The sequence below is a fragment of the Hetaerina americana genome, unplaced genomic scaffold (assembly GCF_022747635.1).
Source record: "Hetaerina americana unplaced genomic scaffold, ioHetAmer1.1.p SCAF_1, whole genome shotgun sequence".
Lineage (NCBI taxonomy): Eukaryota > Metazoa > Arthropoda > Insecta > Odonata > Calopterygidae > Hetaerina > Hetaerina americana.
The window spans coordinates 95261975-95274520 of record NW_027286069.1 but is presented as its reverse complement, the minus strand read 5'-3'; the positions used below and the strand labels follow the sequence as shown (position 1 = coordinate 95274520).

The window sequence follows — 12546 nt, the reverse complement described above, 5'->3', positions numbered from 1 at the left end:
CCGAAGCAACGTTTATTGGTGGTAAAAAATGTTTTCATGGGGCCGAGAAGATGCGAACGACGAAGAGCGTGCCGGACGCCCGAGCACGTCAACAACAGACGAAAACATTGATGAAGTGAAGAAAATAGTACTGACCAATCGTCAAATCACCGTTAGAGAAGTTGCTGAGGACCTAAACATTGGCTAGATTGGCTCGTGCTATTCGATTTTTACCAATGGTTTGGGCATTACACGGGTCGCCGCGAAATTCGTCCCACGAGCCAAGACCGAAAAAAGCCCGCCAAGTTTGGTCGAATGTGATAGTTTTGCTTACAGTTTTCTTCGATTGCAGGGACGTGGTGCATCATCAGTTCTTATCACAGGGTGGAACGGTAGATGAGGAATATTACCTGCAAGTTATGCGCAATTTGCGAGATGCAATCCGCCACAAACGCCTGGATTTGTGGAAGAACAAAAATTGGCTTTTGCACCATGACAACGCCCCTGCTCACACATCGTTACTTGTGCGCGAATATTTGGCCAAAAACAACACACTAATGATACTTCAGCCACCCTATTCTTCAGATCTGACCCCCAGTGACTTTTCCTTGATCCTGAAACTGAAGAGGCCCATGAAAGGACGACGCTACGCTACGATTGATGAGATAAAGATGAATCGAAGGAGGAGCTAACAAGATAACAAAAAATTATTTTTTGATGTGCTTCGACGATTGGAAAAAACGTTGGCAGAAGTATAATATCTAATTGATATTACTTTGAAGGGGACAAAATAGATATTCATGAATAAATAAATAATTTTAAAAAAACACAAAAATCGTGATACCTTTTGAACAGATCTCGTATGTAAGGGGGGCTACATCAAATCAACCCCAGAATACGTTCTCCAGCTCCTTTAGTGAAGGAGGTCCAACAAGTGAAAATGAACTTCGCGTCAGATGTCTTAGTAAAATATATCTACTACGCCCTACGGCAGGCTTTATGCAGGGAACTGGTAAGCCAATATGTCATTACCACAAACAAAATTGGTCAATTTTGTTTGCCAACCGACAAACTGAAATTTATATTTGTCTCCGTCGTCTTACTGAAGATAGAGAAGGACAGAGGAAATAAAAAACCAGTAATGATGATTCAGGCATGGTAGTGGAAGGGAGTCAGCTGTTGGGGGAATTTTGAAGAGGGCAGGGAGAGTGGATGCAAGGGATGCAGAAAGGCAACGGAATTTTGAAGATGGTAATAGGGTAAAGAATGCTGGGAAAGCGGGTTATTGGAACAAACCTTTAAATATCGATATCTTATTTTTACTAAATGTACTGAAAATGTTGTTTGAATGACATATTTCACATAATTACTTTTTAATACTATGAACAAGATAGTAAATAATTTAGAGAGTGAGGATATATAATCATCTGGAGTGGCTAAATAACATACAGCAACACATAACAAATATACGAATTGACAAAGAAATATAATGTTTTGTACTCACAACTAGACCTTTCTTGCCAATCCCCACCTCATGCAAATCAAACTTACCAGGGGTAAATATTTTCCAAATGTAACATGAAAATATATATTTATGAAAAAAGGTCACGTGCCAAAGTTTGCTCTAATAGAAAAAAATACCCTTGCTAAAAAACATTGAATCATAAAGTCTCCACGCGATCAAAACACATTCTATTTTATTGACATAAATTCTAAAACAAATAAATATTTTTTAACAAATATTTTCTTTTACTCATTATTGATGAGTTCAACAGTTTGTCAATAAGCAGTGCCATTGTGATATGAAAGAATAGTGTGATCAAAGAAATATATCAAGTAATAAATTAAGAACATGCAAATATTTCTGATTCCAACTCGTGACAAAAACAATTTTGTATTCACAAACGGTAAAAATAATCTAATCAATTATTTCTAAATTATTAAAAGTGGAAATACTAAATAGAACGTGCGTCGTTCGATAATTTCATAGAAAATTTAAAAAAAGGTGCACACAGAATCGGAAAAGGTTTGCTATTAGTAAGCCTCACCTCTCACTTCTAGACTGGTGTTAAATTTTCTGCTTTATCCACCACGCAGTTTCATTTTCATAGTAGAATGAAGGAACCAACTTTCGTTCATTTACAAAAATGGAAAAAATGAGCTTCGTACGGTGATTAAACACTTCTATTTAAAAGGCTTGACAAAAAAATAGATCAAAGCCGAGTTTGATGAAGTTTATGGCACATCTGCTCCTGTATTTGCTAATGTTTACAATTGGGCAAATTAGTATAACCATAGCCGTACATCCGCAAATGATAAACATCGTTTGGGTCTTCAATGAATTCCTCTGAAATTATTGACAAAATTCACGATATGGTTTTGTATAATCGACGAATCAAGGTACGCGAAATAGTTGAGGCCACAGGCGTATCACGAGGTGAGTATAGTATTTTCAATTTTGAAGAAAAAATTGGGTGCAAAAAATCTCGACAAGATGTGTACCTTAGTACCCCTTAGTGTAGTATTAATACAATCTGCAGTCGATTCTGTGGTTGGTTTGGCACTTTTTCGTCGCAATCCTGACAAGTTTCTGCGGCGATACCGAGCTGTGAATTTAACGTGGATACGCTACTGCACTCCAGGGACAACAGTGAGAGGAGACGAAACAGTGCGTTTCTAAAAGGGATCCGGCTTCCGGGAACCGAAGACGATGAAATTGGCCGACAATGCGGTGGCCACAGTTTTTTTGTGATTTATGCGGAATTATCCACATCGATTACATGCAAAAAAGGACAAACCATAAATGGAGACTTTTATGCATAATTATGGTACTGGTTGAGCAAAGAAATCAAGAAAAATATGTTTATTTGGTAAAAAAAACAGTGAACACCTGGGCTGTTTCGATATCGAAAATTATAGAATTAAAATTTGAATCATTACGACATTTCCCGACTCCACCATATTCGGCCTCTATTGAATTTTTTAATTCCCAAATTTGAAAAAATGGCTCAAAGGAAAATCAATCGCCTCAAACTAGGAGGCAATACACCTACGCCTACGTTAAAGGACCTTTCGAAATTGTACTTTTTGGACGACTTAAAAAAGTTATAGAAACGCAATGGGAAATTTTATCAAGGTAAAGGGAGATGTTCCACAGTAAAAAAAAATCATCCCAAAATAATTTACTTTCCTATTTCTTCCTAAGGACTTATTGAACGACCGACGTATTTAGTAAACAAAAATAAAGTAGAGTATGATTTTTACATTCGTTTCATACGTTTAGGTTTGTGCACATTTTTAGTAGGTAATATAGCGGTTAGGGTAAGTTTCAAATGGACACAATCTTCCAAATAATTCTCTTGTCTCTCCTGAAAGTATACAATCCAAAACCCTCTTCAAACAAAAGCCCCTCCTCAACTCCTTATACTACTTCCTTCCTCCCCTCATTCCATCCAACATCCCCAACCTATGCCATCCCATCCTCGCTTGCCTGACATCCTTCCCCCTATAACAGACTTCAACATCCCTTTGGGAATCAAAATGCTCTGCTTCCATCTTTTCTGCCTCTTTTGGATTTCTACCAAAACTCCTTCCCAATCCCGCACCATTCCTATCATTTCCTCGCTTGATTTTCTTTCTGTCCTCTTCACTTTATCCATCCTTCTCCACGCCCACATTCAAAAATGCTCCGATTTACGCCGATCATCCTACCTCAGTGACCATTTCTCCGCGCCGTAAATAGCTATGTTCCCAATGAAAGTTTAGCGAGCTTTTCTTAACACCCTTAGCTACCCACTCTGTCATCAAATCTCCCCTCTTTGTGAAAATTTCTTTGCCTGACGGAATTCCTCTCCTTATGCCCCAAGTGCTTTGCCCATTTCGATAAAAAATACTTCCACCAAAAGTAAACTGTTTCATCTGCCCTCGTGTTTGCCCTTCCATACGTTAACTAAGCCTATTTCTTTCTTAAAAACAGCATTGCCTTTGTCTCAGTTACACTAATTCTGAAACATAAAATAACTGTTCTACCTACTCTAGTTCATAGACTACTATCTTAATAAACCCCGAGATTTTGGGGGAGTTAAAGGAACAAGATATTGTGACGAAATACCGTACATACAATATCACAGGCATTCGTAGTCATGCGAGATGCACCACGGTCCCGGACATGGCGAAAGATTTTTACACTCTGAAATTGTTGCGTTATCATGCATTAGCGGATGCATATTTAGCGGATGACTCAGTTCAAGCAACTGTGGCGGCATTTTCCTCAGTTTCTTGGAATTTTTCTATTTTCATATTTTAATTAGCCTTTCTCCTCACCAAAAATGGCATAACTTTGTGCGGGTTATTTTTATTCTAATACCATATATGTTGCATAAGGTTTCCATTGCACTAAGCAATGCTTGCCATCCTTTGCCTGGTCGACAAACTAGCATCAGCACCTAAACTGATTAATGAATTCTCCGCCAACTTTCATTCCTTTACCAAACTTCTTTAGTCATTTTCTCCCAATATAACTGAGCAACACAAGTGATAATGGACAACCCTACCTCACTTCTCTTCTTACCACTGCTTATCCTGACTCTCCATCCCCCACTCGCACCTGAGCAATCTGAGATATGTTCATTTAGCGGATTAGTCTCCTATCTATCCAATCCTCTTCTCCAATTTTCTGAAAAAACACTAATTATTTTTTCATTATATACTCTATCTTATCAAAATCTACGAAACAGGAAAATACTTCCTCATTTGAATATATTTTCTTACCCTATGTTCTATTATTGACATCATTACTGCAATGGCATCACTCGTGCCTCTCCCCTTCCTGAACCCAAATTGATCATCCCGTAAGTAGTCATTTGCCCTACTCTCCATTCTCTTTTGATGATCCTAAGAACTACTTGAGCCACATGTGAGCTCAATCTTACTGCTCTGAGCCCTCCCATGATGTGAACATTACCATTTTTGGGAAAGGAACTAACGCTGATTTTACAACATCTCCGAGCCAGATATTTAAAAAAATGAAAATCTAATGCATTATCTTAAAACTTCACGATGTCTAGACCTTAAATTATTAATAAATCTAGCCATTCATTTACGGAAATGAAGAAATTTCTATGGTTACCAGGAAATTAACAACAAAATCAAAACTGCATGTTATCCGTGAGGACAGTTAATTGTCAATCAAATCCATTATGTGTATGTTAGTTTATTAGCACCTAAAATAATATATTTGCAAAACAAATGTCTCCGCATGCACTTAACAATGACGCTAGAATATATTTAATTATTTAATGGGACGTAATAGGAAAAACTTTTAATGTTTGAGAATTCAATATTGATACCTATTCTGAAAATTTGACTACTGCATGTATAAATACATTATGAGGAAAATAATACCTAATGATTAGGTGCTCAAGTTTCAAGCAGAATCTTAATAGCGTATGATTTATACCAGGCTAAAATCCACCATTCACATTTATGACCAACTTCCATGATTAAAAAGCAAATATCAATATCATCCGGTTAATAGAATATTATTCATATTGAAAATGGCAATAAAGTGACATATCTTGGTAATATGATGAAATATAATCGCTCGTGGTGGCCAATTTTATGAAACACCCGCGATCTTGTGGAAGTGGAGGCACGTGGAGAATATTTTATAAATTCTAATGATAATACAATCACATACAAAACGAAACAACGATTTCCTGGATGAGATTTCGTTGGAAAGAGGTCGGTCAAAAAGGGGGAAAGGAAGGGAGAGGCGTATATAAAGGCGGACGTTTCAGATCGATATCAGAATTCGTTCTGACACTTCTTGAGTGAGAAAGCTTCAACCAACAAAAATGATTTTCGGTCCACTCGCCTTCGTCCTCCTCATTATAGGCGCTAAGGCAGCCAGCTTGAATAAACCAGGTAAGAGTCGTGTAACTTAATTTTTTTAAATCAAACGACTCTCCGATTTATGAAGTTGGAGATTCTATGACGATTTTCACTATAAAGTTTCTAAATGAAAATCCAGGTCTTTAAGGCTCATAGATAAATTAAATTACCTTGATATCTTATTCGGAAAATTCTCCTTTGTGCCACCGTTCAAATTATTGATTTGATGTTTCCGAAATAAACACTTTCCCTGGAGTAGAAAAACCTCTAATGGAAAAAATATAAATTTAATAAAATGAATGGGACATTATTAACTATACTGAACAGAATCATATTTTCTGGACGGAATTGATGCAAATAATTTAAAAATAAAACTAAATTTTAAACGTGTAGTTTTATAGAGAAATTTTATTTTAATATGACTATTAACATTTTTTAACAATATTTCAAATGAAAGACTTAGGAGCATTTAGTGTGTTTGTGTTAGAATTGGAAATAACTTTCGGGCTACTAGAAAACCTCTTTAGAGTTAGGGAAAACTGATTAGAAGATGTAATTCCTTGCATTTCTAAGAGACGTAGTAAAGAAGTATCGCAAAAAATCACCAAATTCTCCAAATATTTCAGAGAAATGGAGATCTGCTCCGAAGGACTCGGAGAATGAGCCAACCACGACCGATGTTGAGGAATTATGGAGGCAGTTAATGCCAGTGTTCAACCTAACTGACAGTGATGAAAGTCCAGAGATACCGTACCAACAGACATCATATCCAGAGAGATCCGAGAATATGGATAAAAATTCATCCGCTGAACGTAGAAAAAATTCCTTGACGATAAACTAAAATTTTGCTAAGTAAATTTTACCCTGAACAATAACTCCAAACCGTATATATGGATAGACTTTTTTTATAGAATATTATCTAGAAATGCTTAAATCTGGAATAAGGTAGAATTAAAATTTGACAATTAATATGAACATCGTTAAATGCATGAGAAATAATTTTTTTGATAAACTAATTTTAAAAATATTTTGTTTTATTTTATTACCACTACGGATACGCTTGCACATTTAGACACACCGCGGGAAATGGTGGTCACACTACAGAACGAGAACAGGACTAACACATCCCTTTCCGATAGTAAGAGCAAAATCTTTCATTTTCATCTGTATGTAACATTTTTGAAAACTTCGCTAATTTAAATGGTGATTCTCTGTCATTTTAAGGAAATTGAAAACTTTATTAGGGTGTACGATAATACTTGGATACATTTGAAAAGGATGGTTACATGAATTAGTTTTCAAAAATTATTCTTTCCGTCCGGTAGCTGCAGCATCCTTTCAAGCAACGAACCTGCCTGAGATAGGAGAGAAAATTACACCTTACCCTGAGATCACCGTTCCTGAGGACATAACTCCTCTTCAGGATGGTTCGTAAGATGCCATATCCAGTAATGCATAATGATATTATCCAAATCTCGCACGTTTCAAAGCACAACCGAACTGATGATATAGTAAACATCAGATTAGGTTTATCGCGTTCCATTAAAATAGTTATCATAGAGTCTTGTGGGGTATTAAGATTATTGATCGAGGAGCTACAACAATACATTATAGTACTAATAGCATCCAAAATGTCGTAAATGCTTAAATAATTAATTGTTGACAACCATACTTCAAATATAGCACCATTTCTGATCCAAATATAACTCCAGTGGAAATTATACGTAGAATGTGTAAACTGCCGTGACTGCCCAAGAAGACTGCCGTGGGGGCAGTTCCAATATAGACCGTTTATACTCAATAAAATTTCCCAAATTAAAAGTGAAATATGAGAATCGTAAATTGAAAACTAATATTATCTACAATTGTATAATACATAAGAATCCTCAAATAATTTTCAGAACAAATAACTTTGGAAAATTTGGGATTAACTTCTTTTATAATAACTTAAGAAATCTTAAATTAGAATTTAGGCTTAAGAGATATAATTATTCGCATATTTTTAATATACAGTACAGGAATATAAACGGAAACATCAAATTTGAAAAATATTCCATAGTATTCGATAACTGCACTTAGGATGTCAGAGCATCGGCCAATTACTCCAGCAGTAGAGGAATTGTGGACGCATGAAATACCCATTTTAGCGACAGCTAACATCGATAAAAATCCGAATTCACCCAGACAAACGACATTTTTGCCTGATTTCTCAGAAAACGGAAATGGAATTCCATCTTCGGACGCTAGGTGGCGATCAATTTCCATGAGTAAATGAAACACTAAAATAAACATAGAGATCATGTAAAAGAACACTTCCTTTTCTGAAAGTTTAAGCTTTTGGCCTTCACAAAAGCCTTCTTCAGGTCAGGTGGGAAGGTTTCAGGCGGAGGAAATGCGAGGGCTGGGCCGGAGGAGTCTCAGCGTATGCTGGGAAGAGTGACGAATGAATCCGGAAATAAAGACCGGAAAGCTAATGTATGCGGATTCACGAGTTCTCACCTCCGGTGAGAAAATGTATGGCTGAATCAGGTAGGGATTCTAAGATGGTTAGGGAGAAATACTGGTCGAAGGAAGGGTTGTGAGAATTTGCGTGTGAAGGGATAGGTAGATAACAGAGTGAGGCACAATTGCAGGAATAACGGTGATTGTTCATGCGGATAGACAAGAGAGTAATGCATTCGCCTATGAAAAATGAAGAGCATTAATTGGATGTCAAAAGGTATATAACACTTTTGGAGAAGCATTTAGCGTGGGGACGAGGTGGGGAGGTCATGGGGGAATATGGGGAGAGGAGAGCAGATCTGATAATCGGGCATGTTTTACATAGGTAGCGGTAGCAAGTAGGCGGAAGATGGGTAAATTTGCCAATGGGGAGCGCCAAAGGGTTGTTGGATTTCAGAATGACACTAAGATTGGCGGGTCATCTGTATGCGACTGAGGAGGCCTGGGACCATGGGATTACGTCATTATCGTGTACAATAGGAAACAGTTTGCAAGAAAGGTTTTTAGTTCGTGCAATCCTGGAAAAAAGGTGGTCCAAATGTTCAGTCCTGCGTCATATATGGAGTTATTTTAAGTGATGTGTAAATTTGGGTGAAGCGAAGGACTTTATTTTGTTGGAGCTTTTTTGGGTAACCGCGTATGTTAGGTACATTGTGTAAATTGTGACGGCATTTCTTGAGGGAAGCTGTGGTTTTGCAAATCCGGAGATCGAGGATAAAGAGGGAGTTGGGAATCGAGCTCTTGATGTGAGTAGGGTGACAGCTGGAAAAGTTTAAATATCGCTGATATTAGTGGGTTTGCGATAAACTTAGGTAGTTAATTTGTTGTGAGTTGAGATATCTTTATCAAGAAAGGTGATAGTAGAGCCTAAAATGGAAGAAGTGAACTTAAAAGTGATAGAAGAAATTAAGACCAACATTTCCTCATCGTCTATGAATTCTTTTATGCATGAATGAGTTTCAAACTTCAATTTATTCCTGATCTCAATTTCAGAAACACTTGTAAAACCAGAGACACCAGAGCTTAAAACAGACATTTCAGCCGACGTTGAAAATGGGATCGACGATAAATTAATCGACGGTATGTACAAAGCCCAAAAGGGGATATTATGCATTTATATTCACCATAATTTGCATGTTCGTACCAGTAGTATCTGTCTCACATTTAAAAATTACCACACAATAATGAAAATAAGGCTGGTTTTACTGGACAAGAAAGAGTTCAACCAATTTAAGATCAAGGGCGTGTGAAAATTCAATTTCTTTTAAATCTCAATTTCAGAAAAACCAGAGACGCCCGTGCCTTCGACAGAAGATTCAGCCGACACTGAAGACGCAATCCCTGATGAAAATATTGACGGTATGTGTCACGCCAAAGCGGTGATATTTGGTATTTATTCTACTCATAATTCGCAAATATCAGTAATATTTCTAATTATTACGAATTGTTCCATAATAATGAAACCGAGGCTAGTTTTATTCGACAAGAAAGAGTACTTACAATTTCAGATCAAGGGCGAATTAAATTAAAATTTATTTTAAATCTCAATTTCAGAAACACCAGAGACGCCCGCGCCTTCGACAGAAGATTCAGCAGACAACGACGACGTGATCCCTAATGAAAATATTGACGGTATGTGTCACGCCAAAGCAGGGATATTTGGTATTTATTCTAATCATAATTTGCAAATGTCAGTAATATTTCTAATTATTACGAATTGTTCCATAATAATGAAACTGAGGTTAGTTTTAATCGACAAGAAAGAATACTTACAATTTAAGATTAAGGGCGAATTAAATTAAAATTTATTTTAAATCTCAATTTCAGAAACACCAGAGACGCCCGCGCCTTCGACAGAAGATTCAGCCAACACTGACGATGTGACCGCCGATGAAAATATTGACGGTATGTATCACGCCAAAGCGGGGTATTTGGTATTTATTCTACTCAAACTTCGCAAATGTCAGTAATATATTTAATTTTTACGAACTGTTCCAAATTTATGAAACTGAGGCTAGTTTTATCGGGCAAGAAAGAGTACTTACCATTTAAGATCAAGGGCGAATTAAATTAAAATGTATTTTAAATCTCAATTTCAGAAACACCAGAGACGCCCGCGCCTTCGACAGAAGATTCAGCAGACAACGACGACGTGATCCCTAATGAAAATATTGACGGTATGTGTCACGCCAAAGCGGGGATATTCGGTATTTATTCTACTCATAATTCGCAAATGTCAGTAATATCTCCGATTATTACGAATTGTTCCATAATAATGAAACTGAGGCTGGGTTTACTGGACAAGAAATAATACACACAATATAAGATCAAGGGTTGTGAAATTATAATTCATTTCAAATCTCAATTTCAGAAACACCAGAGACGCCCGCGCCTTCGACAGAAGATTCAGCCAACACTGACGATGTGACCGCCGATGAAAATATTGACGGTATGTATCACGCCAAAGCGGGGTATTTGGTATTTATTCTACTCAAACTTCGCAAATGTCAGTAATATATTTAATTTTTACGAACTGTTCCAAATTTATGAAACTGAGGCTAGTTTTATCGGGCAAGAAAGAGTACTTACCATTTAAGATCAAGGGCGAATTAAATTAAAATGTATTTTAAATCTCAATTTCAGAAACACCAGAGACGCCCGCGCCTTCGACAGAAGATTCAGCAGACAACGACGACGTGATCCCTAATGAAAATATTGACGGTATGTGTCACGCCAAAGCGGGGATATTCGGTATTTATTCTACTCATAATTCGCAAATGTCAGTAATATCTCCGATTATTACGAATTGTTCCATAATAATGAAACTGAGGCTGGGTTTACTGGACAAGAAATAATACACACAATATAAGATCAAGGGTTGTGAAATTATAATTCATTTCAAATCTCAATTTCAGAAACACCAGAGACGCCCGCGCCTTCGACAGAAGATTCAGCCAACACTGACGATGTGACCGCCGATGAAAATATTGACGGTATGTATCACGCCAAAGCGGGGTATTTGGTATTTATTCTACTCAAACTTCGCAAATGTCAGTAATATATTTAATTTTTACGAACTGTTCCAAATTTATGAAACTGAGGCTAGTTTTATCGGGCAAGAAAGAGTACTTACCATTTAAGATCAAGGGCGAATTAAATTAAAATGTATTTTAAATCTCAATTTCAGAAACACCAGAGACGCCCGCGCCTTCGACAGAAGATTCAGCAGACAACGACGACGTGATCCCTAATGAAAATATTGACGGTATGTGTCACGCCAAAGCGGGGATATTCGGTATTTATTCTACTCATAATTCGCAAATGTCAGTAATATCTCCGATTATTACGAATTGTTCCATAATAATGAAACTGAGGCTGGGTTTACTGGACAAGAAATAATACACACAATATAAGATCAAGGGTTGTGAAATTATAATTCATTTCAAATCTCAATTTCAGAAACACCAGAGACGCCCGCGCCTTCGACAGAAGATTCAGCCAACACTGACGATGTGACCGCCGATGAAAATATTGACGGTATGTATCACGCCAAAGCGGGGTATTTGGTATTTATTCTACTCAAACTTCGCAAATGTCAGTAATATATTTAATTTTTACGAACTGTTCCAAATTTATGAAACTGAGGCTAGTTTTATCGGGCAAGAAAGAGTACTTACCATTTAAGATCAAGGGCGAATTAAATTAAAATGTATTTTAAATCTCAATTCCAGAAACACCAGAGACATCCGCGCCTTCGACAGAAGATTCAGCCGGCACTGAAGACGCAATCCCTGATGAAAATATTGACGGTATGTGTCACGCCAAAGCGGTGATATTTGGTATTTATTCTACTCATAATTCGCAAATATCAGTAATATTTCTAATTATTACGAATTGTTCCATAATAATGAAATTAAAGCTAGTTTTATTGGGCAGGAAAGAATACTTACAATTTAAGATTAAGGGCGTGTAAATTTCAATTTATTTTAAATCTCAATTCCAGAAACACCAGAGACGCCCGCGCTTTCGACAGAAGATTCAGCCAACACTGACGACGTGACCGCCGATGAAAATATTGACGGTATGTGTCACGCCAAAGCGGTGATATTTGGTATTTATTCTACTCATAATTCGCAAATATCAGTAATATTTCTAATTATTACGAATTGTTCC

At 36.9% G+C, this 12546-nt stretch overlaps 1 protein-coding gene across 1 annotated transcript in view; it reads left to right on the top strand.

Annotated features, from left to right (window-relative positions):
- The window catches only part of LOC139691944 (dentin sialophosphoprotein-like), a 105603-nt gene that overhangs the window by 72819 nt on the left and 20238 nt on the right, over positions 1–12546 (top strand). Inside the window, exons 12-24 of the mRNA XM_071589941.1 lie at positions 6498–6683; positions 9367–9453; positions 9655–9732; positions 9928–10005; positions 10201–10278; positions 10473–10550; positions 10745–10822; positions 11017–11094; positions 11289–11366; positions 11561–11638; positions 11833–11910; positions 12105–12182; positions 12377–12454. Of these exons, the coding sequence (XP_071446042.1) occupies positions 6498–6683; positions 9367–9453; positions 9655–9732; positions 9928–10005; positions 10201–10278; positions 10473–10550; positions 10745–10822; positions 11017–11094; positions 11289–11366; positions 11561–11638; positions 11833–11910; positions 12105–12182; positions 12377–12454 (1131 nt within the window). The remainder of the gene's footprint in view (positions 1–6497; positions 6684–9366; positions 9454–9654; positions 9733–9927; positions 10006–10200; positions 10279–10472; positions 10551–10744; positions 10823–11016; positions 11095–11288; positions 11367–11560; positions 11639–11832; positions 11911–12104; positions 12183–12376; positions 12455–12546) is intronic.